A 21,248-nucleotide genomic window follows, 5' to 3' on the forward strand; every position below is an offset into this window, starting at 1 on the left:
TTCACCTTTTAATTAAAGCCCAAAGGCATTTAATTGTTCCAACAGATAACTCATTAGACAAACCCATTTAGATGAACAGACCACAAACTTATAACAAAGAAACTCCTAAAGTTTATCATTTTCACATGTTCAGCGGATTGAGAAAAAAAAATAAACAATCAAAACTCTATACGCAATTACTACAAGCATCATCTCGTTCGCCAATTACACATTTATCAGCAAAACAATTCAGAGTCTCAAAACATGAATGATTGAGAAAATGATTCAACTACGAGAGAGTGAGCTTGAATGCTCATCAACCCATCAATCAAAAACTCATCATTCATTTGCATAAAAACAGGAACCAATATATCACAAAATCACGATCACATCACGAAATCAAAAATCAAAAACACTTACCATTCAGAACAATCCTCGCATTGCACCATCAAGTCATCTCACACTTGCAGAATCTGCAACATACCATCAATGCTTTAGAACAGAGACCATCACTATCAGTATCAAACAGACACAAATTACCTCAAATAGAGGGAACTCAAGATGGGTTTGCGTCTGGAGAAGAGAGAGAGATGCGTTGGAGATCGAGAGAGAGAGAGAGCTTCAGATGGGTTTGTGTCGGAGAGCTCGTAATGAAAATCGTGAGAGATGGAGAGAGAGCTTGAGATGGAGTGAGGGCTCGAGATGGAGTGAGGGCTCGAGATCGAGAGAGATGGAGAGAGCTCAAGTACAATGCTTGACGCAGCTTCGATGGGAGGAGGAGAGAGCGGCTGCGTCTATTAGGGTTGGGTATTTTATGTAAATAATGAATTGTGTTAAGGGCTAAAATGTAAATAAGTAAATAGACGCAGAATATTAGTCGAAATCGCTGATTTTATCCGCGTCCAAATTTTGTTAACGCAAGACTCAGCGTCTAGACGCAGACGCAGACGCAGACGCGGATGACTGCGGCAATCAAACGAACAAGATTATTGCCGCAGACGCAGACGCAGATGGCTGCGGCAACCAAACGAACAACACTGTTATAGTTACGAGGAAGAGATTTACCCGATTGCTTCCCACAATGTTATCAAATATGGGACATGACTTTTCAACAGAGAGATTCTCTTTAATATGTGTCCATGCTTCTTTATGTTTCAAATACGTGGACATATGCTAATTCAAAGTTAAGCATTAGACTTTCTAAGTAGTTGTGTAATTCTTTTAGGGCTGATTCAATTGTACTTACTATAGTTTGTCTTACTAATTACTCATGAGGCTAAAAGTAAACAATTGCATATCTTAAAACTTACTGAACGTATGTAGACAATATAAAAAAACATAACACATAAAATCTAGCTTGAAACTTTAATTTTTTTTGGGTTAAGGAAAGCTGAAATGTTTTTTCAAACCATGGTTTATGTCACTCTAGACCCGACCACATTAAATCTCACTCTAGCCTAGACTAAAACTATCTCAATACTCTCTCCACTTGCAACAGATCTTGTAGTAAATTTTCAAAATTTGATGACCTATCTTGAATTAAATTTATTTAATTGCAATGGCCTACCAGAGCAGGATTGATAAACTATCGTGTAGTAAATTGCTTCTTGAATATGTCTTATTGGTTAGGAAGTTCAATTTTAAGGTCATTATCGATTCATTAGATTATTCTTTGTTAGCAAGTTCATGTGTTCATAACAGCTAATTTTTTTCACAGAAATGTGTTCAATTTCAAGTAGTTTTTAACGACTTTGTAATAATGTTTTCTATGTATCCAAGGGAATTATTGTTATAATCAGCGTAAGAGTCCATCGGGAAAACTTTGAAATAATACACAATAGAGTATATGTCACCAAAGTAATAGTCAATCAAAGTAAGTCCAATGGCATGCCTTTGAAATTATTTTAGATAAAAAAGGATAGATTTAAATGATACATGAAGTAGGCTGTTAAACTGACACCTATACAAAATGACATTCATGTAAATAAATTATCAATTGAAATTATTCTTTTATTTTGCCTCTCCTTTGATAATAAAGGATATGCCATATGCATCCATCCATCTACCACCTTAGAATACTAAGTATCTACCATCCCTTCCATGTTTTGAAAAATATCAAATAAAATCGTCTAAACTTTAATTATTTGTTTACTATTACCAAAATATACATTCTAACGTATTCTCTTTAAACTATTACACTTTCATATATTTACTAAGTTTACTAGAATCTTATTTAGAACCATATGTAAAAGATATTAATTTTTTTATTAAATATTTTAATTATATAATTAGAGGGACTGGATTGGATTAATATTAATATTAATATTTTCGTTAAATGGACAACAACGTCTGCAATGATTCTAAATGAACAGTATATGAGTTTTTCTTATTCACTAAATGATAATCCGCGCACATGCGCTGAGTAAATTTTTTTAAACTAATGTTTGTTCATTAAATGGTTTTAACATTTTGCAACATTACAATCTTTATTGATTGTAAAATGACGAATACAAATGCTGGTCTCTTAAATATACAATTTATTTTGATTATTCTAAGACTTCATAGGCACAAAAGAAAATTAAGTTTTGCGGCTGACACAAATCATAAAAACCAGATAGTCAATATAGATTGACGAAAGGGGATAGTTTTCTGCTCTCGATTTGTTTACTATTGACTCTCCATTAGATATTTTATTTTATACCTCTATAAAATTGTGCTTTCGTTCTCGTTTATGTTTCATTGATATGAATTTTTTTTTTAACTTCTTCCATGAATTCGGTGAATTACATAAGTGTCAATTTAAAAAGATGACATCTGTAAATATTAGTTCCACTCCAGATACATATCTAAGAATCAAATTTTTGAAGAAAATCACCGGTAAACTCTATTCACAGGTTAGTGTTCAAATCTAATATATCAAACTGTTATAGAATATAAATACAAACTCGAAATATAAATGCATATCTAGTATATATTCACCAGTTCGGTACAACAAAACAAATTACTTATTTTATTAACCTACGCTTTTGAGGTTTAGTTACTTAAAAGTATACCGATAAAAATATATATAATACTTTTTCATTCTAATATATATAAACTATGTATTGACTAAGAACTGTTTGATTTATTAAATGATAAACCAGAAAATTTGTAATAAATAGTTCAAATATGTTATTATTACAATGATAATATCTACGTAGGGCATTATGGAGAAAAAATATTAGATGAATGATCAAATCTCTCATTCATCGAACAAACTCAAAATGAGGTGATTGGAATCTTGTCATAATATTTCATTAAAATCATTTTAGAAATAAATATCAAGAATAAATGATTTAATCTGAATAAAATAATATATATATATATATATATATAGTGCTTCCAATATTAAAAATCACTTCAATTTGAAGAAGTGTATTTTTGATATTGTGAGGATCAAATAACATATTAGAAACCATATATTTAAAGATTAATTTGTATACATTAAAGTAAACACATAAATCAAAACCAATATTTATTGTTAATTTACAATCATGTTTTTGGTAAATAAATTAAAAAAATGATTTTATTTACTTTATGTGGTATATAATTAAATTTTAATGATATTGACATAGAATATTATTTCTTTCCTTAAATAAAAGCTACGGAATTACCTAATATGATTAACATATATATGACAATTAATGATTATGAATAATACATATTTCGTAACAATTTTTGTATATAATAAAAAATTAAACAATCACATTAAACATATAATAAAAAATCTAATTTTTTCTTATATGTTATATTTTGAATTTTTTAAACGATTATAAATTACTAAAAATGATAAAAGTCTCACACTAAAATTTTTGTGATTAATGGTTTAACTTTTCTTGTTCAAGCAAGATACAAATAATCATAAATTGTATGAATATGAAGTCTCATTAATAGATATTCATATTATATATATATAGAGTATTTTAATATACATATTTATTATTGAAACTTTCTACTCATATAACAAAAATTTAAACTGTTAATCACAAAACTTTTAAAGAGATTTTTCAATACAAATTTCAAAACTAAAATATTAAGATCCCAATAATTTTTTACTGCAGATTTTGAAATTAACATATTTATATATTTTATTTAGTATATAATTTAATTTAAATGTATTAATATATATATATATATATATATATATATGAGTATCTATTAATGAGACTTCATATTCATACAATTTATGATCATTTGTATCGTGCTTGAACAAAAAAAGTTAAACCATTGATCACAAAATTTTTAGTGTGAGTCTTTTACCATTTTTAGTAATTTATAATGGTTTAAAAAATTCAAAATATAACATATAAGAAAAAATCTAGATTTTTTTATTATATGTTTAATGTGATTGTTTAATTTTTTATTATATACAAAAATTGTTACGAAATATGTATTATTCATAATCATTAATTGTCATATATATGTTAATCATATTAGGCAATTCCATAGCTTTTATTTAAGGAAAGAAATAATATTCTTTTATACACTACTAATCAATTTAATAGTTAGTTTAATAAAAAATATAATATATATTTATGTGAACCAATTTATTTTTTTAAAGATTATAAGAATCATTTTAGTGATAACACGTAGTTACGAAAACATGTTGTAATGCTCCAGAATTAATACATAAGAGAGTAGCAAAATTCTCTAAAAGATGCGGTGAACAAATTACACTCCAAAAATATGCTTTGATCACTAGTTTAGCCGCCAATCCATAAACTAGGCAAGTGTATGAACACTCAAGTATCTTTTCTTCTCGGTGATTATTATTTGTCGAAAATCACTTTACAGTCAATAACGACGAGAAGCTAACTGCAGAGGTTCTTACTAGGAAGCTTCCCAATTCATTCCCAAAACCACCGACCCAAAGTTATTAGGGGAAATAAATACGATCCGCATTGTCGAAAGACTTACCATAGAAACAAAATATTTTAAACAAAAACAGTATTAATTTAATAAATAACTAGCGCGTCCGCGCAGATGTATTTTTAAAAAAATATGATGCTATTTGTTTTTATGTCACTATTTAGGATTGAGCAAAAAACTCGAATTCGAAGAATATAACCGATCCCAATCCGAATAAGTAGTACCAAATCCGAACCGAAATTGATTAAATATCCGAATTATTCAAATTTTGGTATTTGAAGAACTAAAACATAATCCGATCTGAACCGAAGTATTTTGGGTATCCAAAATTGATTTATATACTTATATATATTAATTATTTTTAGATTTACTATATATAAAAACATCCATAATATATATGATACTTTTAAGTTCGTTTAAATACTTGAAAATATATACAAATAATCAAACGTAAATATCTAAAATAGTTAAAATATACTCAAAACTCCAAAAATACTTAAATAATTATTAATTCTCCATCCAAATATTTAAACCAAACCAATTTAAATTGGTTATCCAAATCCGAACCGAATTTTCAAAGATCTGAACCGAACACGAAATCTCAAACATACCCGAAAAAGAATATGAACGCCCACCCCTTATCACTATTATATATCCTATATGTGTCATCATAGGTTACAAAAATATGTGTTATCATATAATTAATCGTATTTTATACGTACCATCAAATAAGTTTTCTTATAATTAATAATATTTTATACGTACAGTCATATAAATAATCACATATATTATATTTTTAAATTTCAATGTGAAATATAAAACCATAATTTAAGTTGGTGTTTGAAATTGGACTTTGTATTGTATTTTTCTTATATATATTGAAAACATTTTTATACTGGTTATTGGAAAATGTGTTAGTAAAAATCAAATTTTGAATATATGTATATTTTTGAATAAATTTTTTATATAAACCAATTTTAAATTATTATTTTGATTTGAATATGTATATCAAGTAACATAAACCCATTACTTTTTAATATAATGTAATGGACTTCCAATATTTTTAATAGCATAAGCCCATTACTTTTTTTTTCTTAACTTACTGCTATCTATGTTTCCAAACAACACTCTTTTTTTTTAACTGCTATCTATGTTGTCAATAAAATCTTAAAGTACTTCTACTTTAATACAATAGATTTTATTTATTTCAAATCTATTAGTTGAAAAAATATAATTAATAAAAATTTAAATGCATTTCAATCATTTTCTTTATTTGTGTTAAAATGTCAAAATGACTTTTTTTTTTTCAAACGGATGGGAGTAGTCGATAACTTGCGCATACGCAGAGTAGAATTTTGTACATGATTTGTGACTGTAGATTCATCTTATATCTTTAATAAAGTTCTGCAAAGTTATTGTAGAAGTAAATGGCTAAATGCAATGTAATTAAGCAAGACATTAAAATTTTGTGTAGCTGAAATTTTGTTTTCCTAATTAAAATTCAAAACATGATATAGTAACTATCACATTTTGTGTTTCTTTTACTGTCAACGATATTAAATTATGCTTATATTCAAAACTACAAAATACTGTACCTGTTCAACCGTGAACTGAAAGATATATTGTGTACCATAAAGCAGGAACTGCCTACGGCGATGAAAAAATAATACATAACACTATATACAATTTTGTTTTGTGATATCCATGATTACACTTATTAATAATGTACAAATATAGTTGGGAGAAGATACATTACCTCCTTTCGATATTTGATATAGCGCTATATCCACCAAAGATATTTATAGAACAATATATAAATATGTCATGTATGTTAAAGATATCAATATGCTAAAAGTTTGTTTTAAGTCCTAATGATACTTTTGATTTATGTGCTCTATATTTGAAGGTCTGATGTGTGTTTACGTAAACATGTTAGTATGAAAGAGCACTTCAGCGACATTGAGAAAAAGGTGCTAGAGGCTTCGGAAATCATGTAAACTATGCAACTACATGCGCTGGACAATCCATCCCAAGTGAATATGAAGAACGAGCTAAATGCTAGAATCTCTTTTAATATGTTTAGCCAGGCAGGGCAAAGTTTTTTCATGCAACGATCTAGAATTAGATGGCTTAGTGATGGTGATTACAATACTCCATTTTCCCATCAGGGTACAATTGCGAGAAATGATCGAAGACTATCAGAGATCTTCTTAAACCAGATGGAATTCGGACAGCTTCTTTGCAGGATGTTCATGAGCTAGCAGTCAATCATTTATATGGTATTTTGGGTTCTGTTAGAGGTAGCTACTGCCACAGTTAACAAAGATCTTATACAGTTTCATTCTGACGAAATGCACATATGCTCAGAAAACCTCTCTGCTTCTGCCAATTACAGTTGAGTCCATTAAACAGTCTCTTTAAAATGCCCCGAAACAAGATCCCTGGTCTTGATGACTTCCTGGTTGAGTTCTTCATGGCAAGTTGGCAAGTCATAGGCGAAGATTTCACCCAAACAGTCCTTATGTTCTTTAATGAACACTTCATGCCGTCCTCTCTTAATGCAACATCTCTGGTTCTACTTCCAAAGAGACCAGGAACTGAGGAGATTCAGGAATTCCATCCGATATTATGTCTCAACATCCAATATAAGCTCATCATACGTCTACTAACAGCGAGATTAAAGGCGATCCTTCCAGATCTAATCTTGTCTCATCAGACAGCCTTTGTCAAAGATAGAGTTCTTCTTGACAAATGTTCTGCTGGCTTCAGAGGTTCTTGAGGGATATCACAAAGACAATATCTATAGTAGGATCACACTAAAGGTGGATATCTCTAAAGCTTTTGATTTTGTCCTGTAGGATTTTCTTCTTTCCACTCTCCAGGCTTATTGAGTGGATTGGAGCTTGTTCTCATGGGGTTACTTTCAGATATTTCAAAGAAAAATGAGGCTTGCGCCAAGGTGTAAAACGCCGATTAACAAACTTCTTTTTTGCTCTAAATCTTGATTTTTGATGTGTATTTTTATGTGTTCTTGAAGGTTGATCATCATAATGATCTTGAGAATTTCTCTTTATTGAAGTTTAATTCATTATGGGAAGATGTTTTTCGCCACAACTGTCTTCTTGTTTTCTCAACAGGAAGAACACTAGCCTTGTACAAGAAGCTGAGGAAACAAAGACCATTATTAACTCCTTGATGTTATTATCATTACATCAGTAGGAACTGAGATAGCTTATGGCAATTCCATGGTTACAGATGATACTTGGGTTGAAATCATGAACAATAAATGGAACCGAGGAATCGTTGAAGAAGAAACTAGAAATTTCTCTGAGTTGACTCTTCAGGTTACTTTCTTTCTTTAACACAAACAAAGACTATATAACCACTATGTATATATTGAAAGTTCAATAGGATACCAATAGCTATGAAATAAGAGCAACTTCCAAAACAACACTTGTTTTATTAAGAATCACTTAAACAATCTTCTCAGATCTTTCTAATCCGAATTACACAACGTCAACCTTGACTCGATACATACCAATCCTTAATCTATCCAAAAGCTCTACTGATGAGAAACACTCAACATAAGCTATCAAGATCACGCAGTCTAGAACAGCCTCTAGAACTCGTGTTACAAAATCCTTAAAGCGTACCCTAGGAAATCTCCCTAGTTACACTTATATATTCCTGTTACATAATATTATCCTATCTTAATATTACACTAACAGAAAATCTTCACTTGCTTATAGCCAAAGCAATGATCTTTCAATGGTTGAATCCACGTCATCCGTACACACTAACTTTGAACTGGTATCTCACATACCGAACCGCATGTGTAACACTTCTTCTGTTTCACATTAAACCAGCTCCGGTCCTGGAGCTAACATTCTCCCCCTTTTTATCTGAATGTGACACTCTATGCATCATGCACAAACATCACAAGAGACATACAGACCAGAATAGAAGTACGCAGAGATAAGTTCATCATGCATAAAGACTGAAATAACTTCCTTACATAAGTCAATACTACAAACCCAGAATAGTTCATCAATCCAAAAGCAAGGCTTAATACATAACCCAAACATAAGAGACAAATTACATTAGGTAGGCTCTTTTTCTCAAATTCAGAAACACGAGAAATCTTGACCCTACACACCGACATCATAAAGGTCTTCCACATTCAGCCACTTTCCTCGTCACTGTCCTCGCTGTGCTGCTGATGTGGGTACTCTCACCCTGCATAGATGAACATTTAGAGAAAAAAAACATATCAGTACACATGATGTATAATGTACACACACCGTACAAACATCTTACTCCTGAGCCGAATACGAATAGCTTTGAGACTGGTAATGGTGCGCTCGATGTCTTCTTCAAGATTCTGAGGTCGCGAATCAGCACCTGACCATAGACCAGCTTTCTTGTCCTTGACTACTGGTTTAGGCATACCAGTGAACTCCTCGTCATCAGAGTCAGGAGGAACAATGCGTTGTATGAGCAAAACTTGCTGAATCAGAGTGGGGAAGATGATCCTTCGAGACTTTTTAGTTCTAGTGTTCTCAGCCATTGTCAGAATCTGATTGTAGACAAGCTTCCCAAAGTTGAAACTGCGGTGGTGATAGAGCATGTAGATGAACCGAAGACGTTCAGGATTCATGGCTGTGTAGCTCGTGGTTGGAATCCAGTTTGAGCACACAAGCTTGTATAGAACTTGATTCGTGGCTGAGTACTTAGAGCTCATATCCTCCCATCGTCGAATTCGATTGTCATTCAGAAAAGCACAAACATGATCAATGTTCCAATCTAGCCAATCCGGGTCTTCTTCACAACTAGGAATACAGTAGAGAGAGTTGATTAGGCTCAGAGAGAAGTTGACCAAAGAACCTCTAACATAGACCGCAACTCCATCACCTCGAGTTTCGGCATCCATCAGATTATCAATGAATTGTCTCACCATGCATGGTTGAAATGGATCGGAATCAATGACGGTGTATATCAATCTCGAGTCAACAACTACCTTCTTGACATCTTGTAGATTCTCATCGGTGAGAGGGAGACTATACTGAGTGACAAATTTTCTGTTTCTCAGATTCTTATACCTCGCCCTAGCAGCCATCGAGGTAAAGCGAGCAGAGAGAGGTCGCCTAGAAGGGCAGAGAAGGTTGGGATTCTCTCGGAACATGGCTTGAAACTCTTGACGACTTGCCTCATATCTTGTTTCTTTGGAGAGAAACACATCGGTATGCTCTTCTCGAGGGATTTCACATCATGTCTCTTCCTGGGGAGCATCAGAGTCCTCATCGATGGAGTTTTCCTCCGAGAGAGATTCAACTTCTGGTTCAGGCGGCGGCATGCATCGAGAACAACGACGAAGACGCTTGCAAGAGTACTTCCGCTTGTACGAAGACGAAGCTGGAGTGGCCGTTAGTCTGAGAGGACACTGGTGGTGGGGCAAAGTCGGTTTCCATGGGTTGATTCAGACAAGAGTTTCTTCGGAGTTGCATGTCGCAATAGAGGGCTAGATCGAGGAAGTAACCTTGCCGATCTGTTGTGTTACTCATGGGAAAGAGAAATCCCCTTAAGAAACCCTAGCACACTCAACTCACAATTAAAAAGCCCACTACTCCAAGCCCAAATCCATATTGGTGAAATTAATCGACTCAAAACATAAGCCTACAAACCTGATAGATCATTATTTCATGAGCACAACTCGTCTCTTAAGCATGACACATATGTAACAGGTTAGATGAGTACCCCATGTGAGTATACAGCTCACCTTCTCGTCTGATGTCGAGAGACGACATATACATATAGCTTAGACATTTTTATCCCACGGTAAGTCACAGAGGTAACATCATTCCACCTCCAGGCTGTAGCTATTTCTCAGCTGAGTAGCTGTCACGGTCTGGTTCATCAGCAGTAACTCTTCAACCATCTATGTTGTACTACTTAGTCACATTTTTTTGATACACTTTCTCTCAACCTTTGTTACTCGCTTCTTTCTTTTCACCTTTTTTTTAGTTTTCAGAAACAAAGACTGATCAAGACAGAGAGTGTCATTAGGTGCAAAGTGTTGTATCACCCTGATCCAAGACGAATGTTCCGAGCAGTATGTTTCTGCCCAATCAGAACATTGATCGACGCCAGATTCAAAGTGTTGCAGCACCCTGATCCAAGTCGAGTGTTCGTTACATCAGGCCTTACACTTAGGGTACACAACCATGAACATGTGTTACACTTGACAGTGTGTTTGTGTATTTCAATCCCATCCAGACAGTGATCAATGCTCAAATCAAAAAAATTTGTTGTATCCTGATCCAAGATGAGTGTCCTTCTCACGGGATTATGTGACTAAGTGAAATTGGAGACAGCTCAAAACTTACCGCCAACAACTTGATGGTACAAGGTTATCGTGTGGAGACTGACATGTGACTTCAACTATCTACACTTATCTACATCTCTAGACATGTTTCTCTCAAACTTAGAGATCGACGATTCCCAACGCTTTTCGGAGACCCAAAAAGGAGTTGAAATCTAAAGGCTTAGTGAAAATGTCAGCTAACTGGTTTTCCGAGGGAATATGTTCGATGACCACAAGTTTTTCATCAACTAACTCTCTCACAAAGTGGTGTCTGAGATCAACATGCTTAGTACGAGAGTGATGCACTGGATTTTCAGTTAAGTTTGTAGCACTTACGTTATCACAATGGACTAGCATAGGATCAGAATTGTACCCGTAATCAACCAGAATTTGTCTCATCCAGAGAAGTTGAGTGCAACAGCTTCCCAATGCAATGTATTCAGCTTCTGCAGTAGAGAGGGACACATAGTTCTGCTTTTTGCTTTGCCACGACACCATGTTGTTACCAAGGAAGAAGCATCCACTAGATGTACTTCTCCTGTCATCGACACGCCCTGCCCAATCTGCGTCACAGTAACCTGCAAGATTTACATTAGTCTCAAATGTGTATTGAAGACCAAAGTTCAGAGTTCCTTTCACATATTAGATTACTCGTTTCACTGCATTCATGTGTGATTCCTTGGGTGAGGCCTTGTATCGGGTGCATATACCAACACTGAGACATAGGTCCGGACGACTTGCAGTGAGATAAAGAAGGCTTCCTATCATGGCTCGATAGAGTTTTTCATCAACCTTTTGTCCTTCTTCATCACGAGAGAGCTTTGCGGTTGTGCTCATCGGGGTTCTGGCAGTTTTGCTTGTTTGCATGCCAAATCGTTTCACTAGGTTCTTCGCATAAGTGCTTTGAGTAACGAAAATTCCATCTTCCATTTGATTGATCTGAAGCCCTAAGAAGTAGCTTAGTTCACCAACCATGCTCATCTTGAATTCCTTGGTCATTGTCTTCACAAATTCATCAACCAGGCGCCTAGAGGTACTCCCAAATATGATGTCATCGACATACACTTGAACCACCAGAATATGAGAGTCGATTTCTTAAAAAAAGAGTCTTATCAACACCTCCTCTTTTGAAACCAGTTTCGATCAGGAACTGAGTCAGCCTCTCATACCAAGCTCCGGTGCTTGTTTTAAACCGTAAAGGGCTTTTCTCAGCTTGTATACATGATCAGGGAAGTGGGGGTCCTCAAAAATTTTGGGTTGCATTACGAACACTTCTTCCTGGAGTACTCCATTCATAAAAGCGCTCTTAACGTCCATTTGATAGAGTTTGATCCAAAGTTTACAAGCTATCTCGAACAAGAGATGAATCTAGACGTGCCACCGGAGCAAAGGTCTCATCAAAGTTCACGCCTTCAATTTGAGAGTATCCTTGAGCCACTAGTTTTGACTTGTTTCTGACCATGTTACCGTTTTCATCCGTCTTGTTCTTGTGCAACCATTTTGTTCCAATTACATTAGCCTCCTCCGGTCTTGGTACTAAGTCCCACACCTGAAGTCTAACAAATTGTTCCATTTCTTCATGCATTGAGGCAGTCCAGAACTCATCCTCTAAGGCTTCTTGAATATTCTTTGGTTTGATCAATGAGATGAAGCAGTCGATCTTTTCCATTTCAACGAGAAAGCATGCAAGCTTAACCATTTCCTTGAAATCAATCTGCTTCTTCTGAGTCACTCTATCATCAAACACACCTCCAATGACATCTTCAGGTGAATGATTTTTGTGTACACTGACTGATGATGGTAGAATCTGATCTTCAATCTCTGAGACTTCGTCTTGAGATGGGGAAGAGCTGATGTCATGAGTAGTATCTTGTGTGACACTCACAGTCCTTTGTGCTACACCGTCCTGGTAAAAACCCACGCGATCATCAAAGATTACATTGACTTTGTCATCAATCAGTTTGGTTTTCGAGTTGTACACTCGGAAAGTAAAGCTATTTGTTGAGTAACCAAGGAACATCTCAACATCACTTTTAGCATCGAATTTACCCAAGTGGTCTTTGTCATTAAGAATGTAACATAGGCACCCAAAGACATGGCAATAGCTGAGGTTTGGTGTCTTTCCCTTGAGGATTTCATACGGTGTTGTCTTTGTCTTGGGCTTCACATATACTATGTTGATGATGTAGCAAGCAGTGTTCACAACTTCAGCCCATAATCCATACGGAACCTAATTTCCAGCTAGCGTAGCCCTCGCCATTTCCTGTAGTGTTCGGTTTTTTCGTTCAACGAATCCATTTTGCTGAGGAGTCCTTGGTGCAACATACTGATGTTGAATGCCTTGATCTTGACAGAACTTAACAAAGAGGACATTTTGAAATTCATGACCGTGATCACTTCGAATTTGAACAATACCGCCTTTTTCTTGTTTGAGTTGAAGTGCAAGAATCCGAAAGCTGTCTATGGCGTCTAACTTATTCCTCAAGAATCTGACCAAAGTAAACCTGGAAAAGTCATCAATAAGCACAAAAATGTATCGTTTTCCAGCAACACTGTTAGGTGAGATCGGACCCATAAGATCCATGTGTACAAGTTCAAGGACCCGCTTTGAGTTGACTTGTGATACGTGTTTGTGTTGAACCTTGATTTTCTTACCTTGACAGAAAGCGCCCCACACACTGTCGGTTTGATCCTCAAGAGCTGAAACTCCTCGAACTACTTCAGCTCGCACCAGTCTAGACAACCCATGTGTTTCATATGGCCAAGTTTCTTGTGCCATAAATTGATCCGAGATTCTTTTGCTGACATACACGGGTTTGAAGGTTTCAACATGTAGCAGTTGTTACCTGAGCGATAGCCACATAGGACTATGTTCCCCTTTTCATTAATGTCCTGACACTCCTTTTTGTCAAAGGTGACTCGAAGACCTTCATCACAGAGCTGACTCACACTTATGAGGTTGGCCTTCAGACCATCCACAAAGAATACATTGACAAGTCGAGGTAAGTCTTCTCTTTCCATGATGCCTACTCCTCTTATTTTTCCTTGACCTCTATCACCAAACCAAAAGTGACTTTTCCTCCTCTGATCTCCTCTACTTTATCAAGGCAGTCAAGATTTTCTGTCATGTTCCTAGAACATCCACTATCAAAGTACCAAGGAATCTCAGTGTAACTGGAGCTGTCAGTAGTGGTTAAAGCAACATTTCCAACAACATTTTTGACGTTATTATCACACATAGGCTTTTCAGGAGTAACTTCATCGCTGGAATGTGACATGTCAGATTCAGAGTGTGGCATTGAGTCTTCATGAAAGGGAAGTCAGTCTTGTATGAAAGCCAGGTTGCACATGAGTGCTTTGCCTTCTTTTGAGCAATTGTGGGAGATAGAGTACCTTCTACAACAGGTTTTATCTGAGTTTGGACTCTGTTTTTGTAGTTAGGATAGAGATCTGACTTAGATATCCACACACATCCAATCTTACTTGGTTCAATGAAGCATTTGTTCATCATCCAAGCACGTCGATATTGATCTCTTTGAAAGAAGCAATTAGAGACCTTATGTCCAGACTTGCAGCAGAAAAAACAATCATTTCTTCGATTAGTACTTTGTCAGCGTGCGTGAGATTGCACAGCTAGATTCGTTGGAGCAACTTTCTTCGGTTCAACATGCTTAGGGAGATGATCACTCTTCACAAACTTAATACTCTCAGTTAGATCAATTGATTGAGAGGTTGATCCCTGATATCCAAGTCCACGACTAAGTTTAGGTGACTGTCCCAGTGGCAGAATGTGTTTCAGTGTATCGGTACTAGTGTTAAGCATTCTCAACTTCTTGTAGTTTTCACTGAGTTCATGTTGCATCAAACGACTTTTCTCCAATTCCTCACTCAGTAACTGCGAAGCTTCACCGTATCTGGTTTCCAGGTTCTTCAAGTTGTAGGCTTGTTCAAAGATAGTCTTCTCTAAGGACAGTCGATCTTCCTTCTCCTTATCACCGGAGGCAGGTATAGTCTTTGTTTCAGGTTGTTCTAGTTCAAGAATGTTCACTTGTGCTTTCAGCATAGCTCTGTCCTTGATCAGTTGTGAAAAAAACTTTGATATTCAGTCGTGAGATCAACGTTATCCTTTTCCTGATCTGGTTCTAACTCAGTATCTGATTCTGAGCTTGAAAGGGTATCATATATGTCATCCTCGCCTACCAGTTCCACAAAATTCATGAGTAGTTCTTCGTTGTCACTGTCACTCTATGACTCTGTATCACTGAAGCAGATAAGGGACTTATCCTTCTTTAGGTTGTTAGGACACTCACTTCTAGTGTGCCCAAACCCTTGGCAGTCGATGCACTTTAGCTCATTTCTCTTAGTCAGAGGACATTCATTTCGAAAGTGTCCATAGCCTTCACATTCGTGACATTGCAGTTCCTTTTTGCAATTTCTACGTCTTGAGTCATTCCTAGTATTGTGTCTTGAAGATCGATCACCATCTATGTTTTGATATTGATTATTTGACCGATTCTGACCTTTTTCAACTCGTTTGAGCATCTTGTTGAAGTTCTTAGCCATGAGAGCCATGTTATCCTCAATTCACTTTACTCGATCAACCTCTTGAGTTTCAGCTGCAAATGCTATCCGTTTTTAGCCTTTGGGAAGTCCTTCTACGCGCTCAAGATCATGAACTTTAAGAATGCACCTAGCTGATCAAATTTCATCTCGTCAGTGTTGACAAGGATGTTTAGAACGACTTTGTACGCCTCAAAACTAGGAGGGAGACATCTCAACACCTTTTTGACAAGTTTCTTCTCATTATAATTCTTTCTGAGAACTGATGGTTCATTTGCTATGGAGCTGATTTTAGAGATGAAATTTCCAATCGATTCATCATCTTCCGTACGTAAGTTCTCAAATTTTGAGGCTAGATGATTGATTCTTGTACGTCTCACACTTATGTTTCCCTCAAAGTGGTTGATGAGAGTATACCAAACTTCCTTAGCAGATTCACAACCTTGGATGATTTTTAATTGATCAAGGCTGACAGCAGAAAAGATTGTGGTGAGAGCTTTTGAGTTAAACTTGGAGACAGCTTTATCAGAGTCAGTCCACCTTTCCTTTGGTAGGGGTCCCATGGACTTGTCTTCCATAACAATAGTCGGAGCAGTCCATCCTTGTTCAACAGCAGTAGTCCATGAATCTTCATCTATACCTCTGATGATATGACGCATCCTAGCTTTCCAGTGTCCAAAGTTTCCCTCATCCAGCATGATCGGTTTTTGCAGTGCTACAAGTTCTTTCATGGTTTCCATAATAGTCGCAAGATCTCAACCTGTGAGTAGACTCCCTGAGCCTACAAAGGTGACCTGCTCTGATACCAAATGAAAGTTCAATACGATACCAATAGCTATGAAACAAGAGGAACTTCCAAAACAACACTTGTTTTATTAAGAATCCTTAGACAATCTTCTCAGATCTGTCTAATACGTCAACCTTGACTCGATACAGACCAATCCTTAATCTATCCAAAAGCTCTACTGATGAGAAACACTCAACAGAAGCTATCAAGATCAACAGCCTCTAGAACTCGTGTTACGAAATCCTTAAAGCGTACGCTAAGCAATCTCCCTAGTTACACTTATATATCTCTGTTACATAATATTATCCTCTCCTAATATTACGCTAACAGCAAATCTTCACTTGCTTATCGCCAAAGCAATGATCTTTCATTGGTTGAATCCATGTCATCTGTACACACTAACTTTGAACCGGTATCTCACATACCGAACCGCATGTGTAACACTTTTTCTGTTTCACATTAAACCAGCTCCGGTCCTGGAGCTAACATATATAGTTAAATACTCTATGTTAAGTGACCAAAGTGGAATCACTTGATGTAGAGAAATGTGACCAGAGACCGAACAAGGTTAGATTTTTCACTGACAAGAGTAAGGCTCAAGAAGTGACCAAGGAGCTATTCAAACGGTTGGAGAAACGTGGAGTACGTACCATCGTTTAATCTTGTCCGTTTACTTTTACAACATGTTACATGATAGTGTCTTGTTTTTCAGTTGGATATCAAAATCTTTAGATGTTTTACCAAAAGGTGGAGGAAAAGGACCAGCTCTTGCTTATCTTCTGAACGAACTCAAGGCTGAAGGGAAGCTTCCTGTGAAAATTCTTGTCTGTGGTGACTCTGGAAACGACAAAGAGCTATTTACCATTCTTAATGTTCATGATGCTATAGCTAGTTTTCACCATCTGAATCTCTGTGTTTTTTTTTTTTCATGTTTTAAAATCTTCTCTTGTTAATCACAGGTATGCAACTCTCAAGACTCAAGAGGAATTATTAGAGTGGAATGGAGAGTATGCGAAAGACAATGCAAAGATAATCCACGCGAGTGAGAGGTGTGCTGGTGGGATTTAAAAGTTATTGGTCATTTTAAGCTTGGTCCAAATCTGTCATTTTAAGCTTGGTCCAAATCGTTCTCCAAGAGATGTTTCTTACTTCTTAGAGTGCAAGGAGGACAATGTCAACCCGGGTCTGATTTGTCAATTTTTTCTTGTTCTATGAGAGATGGAGAAGAGGGGATGTTGAGAACTGTGAGGCATACGTAGCAAGTCTCAAAGCTTCATGTGTGAGTATAGATAACCCTTGTTTCTCTCTTTATCTTCAAATCTAACTATATCCAAGAGACTAATTAGCAAATGATAATATTATCTATTTTGTCAAAAAACACCACTAGCATCCTGGTGGTGTCTTTGTTCATCCATATGGTGCTGAAAAATCTCTCAGAGACACCATTGATGAGCTTGGGAAGAACCATGGAGACAAAAAGGACAAGAAGTTTCGGATTTGGACAGATCAGGTTCTGGCAACAGATGCTACTCCTAGGACTTGGATAGTAAAGCTGAATAAATGGGAACAAACTGGTAACTAGAAGTCTTAGTATGCTACATAAAAGTGAACTATTACCTTCCTTAATTGTGGATATATATCCAAGGGAATGAAAGGAAATGCTGCACAACAACTGTCAAATTCACCTCAAAGGTAAGAGATGATCAAGAGGGCAAGCAGTTGTACATTAGTATAGAAATCTAGAAGAGTAGTTTCAGTTTCTTGAATATTGAAAATGTATTGGAATATGGAGGAAAATGAAGGATTGTGTGAGAAAATGTGCAGCAAACATGGTCGGAGGAATCAAGATGAAAGATGATAGCAACCGGATCCTCTAATGATTATCCTCCTTTTTATTTTTTTTTGTTTCATAAAACACTGCAAACACACACAAAAATCATATTATTGGTTGAGTAAAACTTAATTCTCAGAAGACACTATCTTATTGTTGTTACTTATTCCTCATAGTGAAAACATTTGTACATAGAACAAAGGTGATAATAATGAGCATATATCACTGGTTGACATAGATAGACTCATCACTTGTTAGGCAATTAGCTGCAAATACAAATTCCAATGAGAACAAAATAGTTTATTCCATCAGTCCCAAATGATGCAAAAACAAACTTTCAAAATGTCAATATGCAACATGCACTCAGATTTAAATTAGGTAAAAAAATAACAACCACCAAATAGAAAAAAAGAAACACAAACACATCCAAGTCTTGTTCTTGCTTGAAACTCAGAATCTGATAAACCCTTTGTCTTGCAAACTCTCAACTGTCTCCTTTATGCTAACCTCCAATGGCACAAACTCAACCCCAAGAGACTCTGCTTTCTCTTTAGACACTTTGTAGGTTGGAATAAATATCTTTTCATCTGCACACCTGCAATTTAAAAAAATTCTTTACAAAGATCTCGTTTTTTCTATAAAGAAAAACGTAGTTGCTCTGTTTCTGACATTAAAAGAAAGACTTACTTCTGAGGGAGTTGAAAATCAGGGTAAAGATCATGCAAAATGTTAACAACTTCAGAGTAATGAGCAACTCTCTCCACTAAACAGTATCTTCCATTAGCATCTGGATTCTCAAACGCTTGAATATGAGCGTTTGCTACATCTTTAACGTTAACCCACCCAAATGTCGCATTAGGAAACGTTTGTGCTCCTGAAGACGTTAAACCAATGTTCAATCTTAGTAAACGTCTGAATCAAAAAATGCTTTTTCTTTACCTTTGATCAAGCTCAGTACCGCAGCAGCACTAGTGTTGAGCGTTGGCTGTAAAAGGGGACCAATCACCATTGCTGCGTTTATCGAAACCAACTGCATATCGTTCTCTTTCGCGAACTTCCACGCTGCGTTTTCAGCTAATGTCTTGGACAGTACATACCATAGCTTTTACGAAAGCAAAAACAGAGTGTTTCAGCCAAAAAAAAACAGAGTGATAACTTGGTGATCACGCAACACTAAGTTATTTCTTTTATTAACCTTGGCAGCTCTGCAATATTCAGGATCAGCGAACCATGACTCATCAACTATGGTATCGGGTGTTCGAGGCATGCCATTGAAAGCAACAGCTGCTATAGATGAGGTTAAGACGACTCTCTTAACAGAGGGAGTCTTCAAGCAAGTGCTTAGAACATTGATTGTTCCTTTCACCGCTGGATCTAGTAACTCAGCCTGCAAAAAGAAAAAAAAACATATCTCAGAGAATGCGAATAAGATAGACAGAGAGAATGAAACACACCTGAGGATCTTTGACATCGTGATAGAATGGTGAGGCGGTGTGGAAAACACCTTGGCAGCCATCAATGGCTGAATCGAAAGAGCCTTCTTCTAACAAGTTTGCTTTGAACAATTGAAGCCTTTCCACTGCACCTTCTAATGCAAGCAAATGCTCTGTTTTCCTTGGATCATCTGCATCATATACACGTATACATACATAACCCATCTATAAATCTTGAATTATCCAAAAAGTATTAGATCTAAAGATCTCTAATCATTTCACATGCCTTCAAATTTTACAAAATTAAAATCTTCTAACTAAACCTAAGAAAATGATTAGATCCGTTGTTTTGGAATGATATTGAAAAGAGAAAAGAGACACAGACTTGGATCACGAACAGAGGCTTTAACGGTGTAGCCACGAAGAAGGAGAAGCTTGACGATCCATGAAGCGATGTAACCTGAAGCTCCTGTCACACACACCGTCTTCTCTTCCTCGCTGCTCATTCTTCTTCTTACAGATCCTCTCTCTCTCTTTTTCTGTGTGTTTGAAATGTTCAAAACATCATTTTCTTATCTTTTCTGCTTTCTTTGTTCGGTTTTAAGCGCGCGCCATTTTTGGGAGAGTTCGTTAGAGTTTTCCATGGGATTGTTTCCGGCCATGTGTGTGACTCCTCCTAATCACGTCCCTACGTTTATTCATAATAAACTATTCCGTAAAAAACAAAACAAAAAAAATCCATATTCTTTTAACATTCAAATTATAAAAATATCATAAAGATCACTATACAACGGACAAATCTACATGTTTACGAGGATTCACGTTTTTACTTGAACCACAATGAATCTTACTTTCATAGCTTACTTATGATGATTATTTTTAATGATACTAACTGATTGTTGGAGCCAGGTGATAAGCCGGGTATCACCCTGCTCCAGACCCGGTCCCAGATTTTAGCTTAGATGTAACAGAGCCCAAATTAAGTGTCACCTAGGGTTAAAAGAGAACAGGGAGTCCACGAAAATCAAAGCCCATCCGAGCTAAAAGAGTCTCAAAAACCGAACTCGGCCGGTCAAAATGAAAGGTGAAGAAATCAAAGGCATTAACGATCATCGTAATGATGTCTGATCCATGCCGGTGATTACGCCGCCCGTTATGACCTCCGAAGACCTATAAAGAGAAGAAGGAAGGCCAATAAATAGGGGATCCAATTTCCTCCATAGCTAAACTATAGTCTCAATATATTCATACTCTCTTATTCTTAGATTCCGTTGTATTCATTGTCTGTTATTAGCCTTATCATCAATAAACACACACTTTCCATAGATACTGTAGCTCAAGATTTCTTGTTTTAGATAACTCCTTAGACAAATGTACATTATAATGAAT

At 35.9% G+C, this 21,248-nt stretch overlaps 1 protein-coding gene and 1 pseudogene across 1 annotated transcript; one reads left to right on the top strand and one right to left on the bottom strand.

The window, feature by feature from the left end:
• The first annotated feature begins 7,309 nt into the window (after positions 1 to 7,309).
• Positions 7,310 to 18,472, top strand: LOC106344613 (annotated as a pseudogene).
• Positions 18,473 to 18,745: 273 nt separating this feature from the next.
• Positions 18,746 to 20,416, bottom strand: LOC106293608 (cinnamoyl-CoA reductase 1-like). The gene is made up of 6 exons (XM_013729283.1): positions 20,245 to 20,416; positions 19,881 to 20,050; positions 19,622 to 19,813; positions 19,366 to 19,528; positions 19,114 to 19,300; positions 18,746 to 19,021 (listed from the first exon to the last, which is right to left on the bottom strand). The coding sequence occupies exons 1-6, from the start codon at positions 20,363 to 20,365 to the stop codon at positions 18,877 to 18,879; spliced, it is 978 nt and encodes a 325-aa protein (XP_013584737.1). The 5' UTR covers positions 20,366 to 20,416; the 3' UTR covers positions 18,746 to 18,876.
• Between the last annotated feature and the right edge of the window lie 832 nt (positions 20,417 to 21,248).

Source organism: Brassica oleracea, chromosome C5 (genome assembly GCF_000695525.1).
Source record: "Brassica oleracea var. oleracea cultivar TO1000 chromosome C5, BOL, whole genome shotgun sequence".
NCBI classification, from domain to species: domain Eukaryota; kingdom Viridiplantae; phylum Streptophyta; class Magnoliopsida; order Brassicales; family Brassicaceae; genus Brassica; species Brassica oleracea.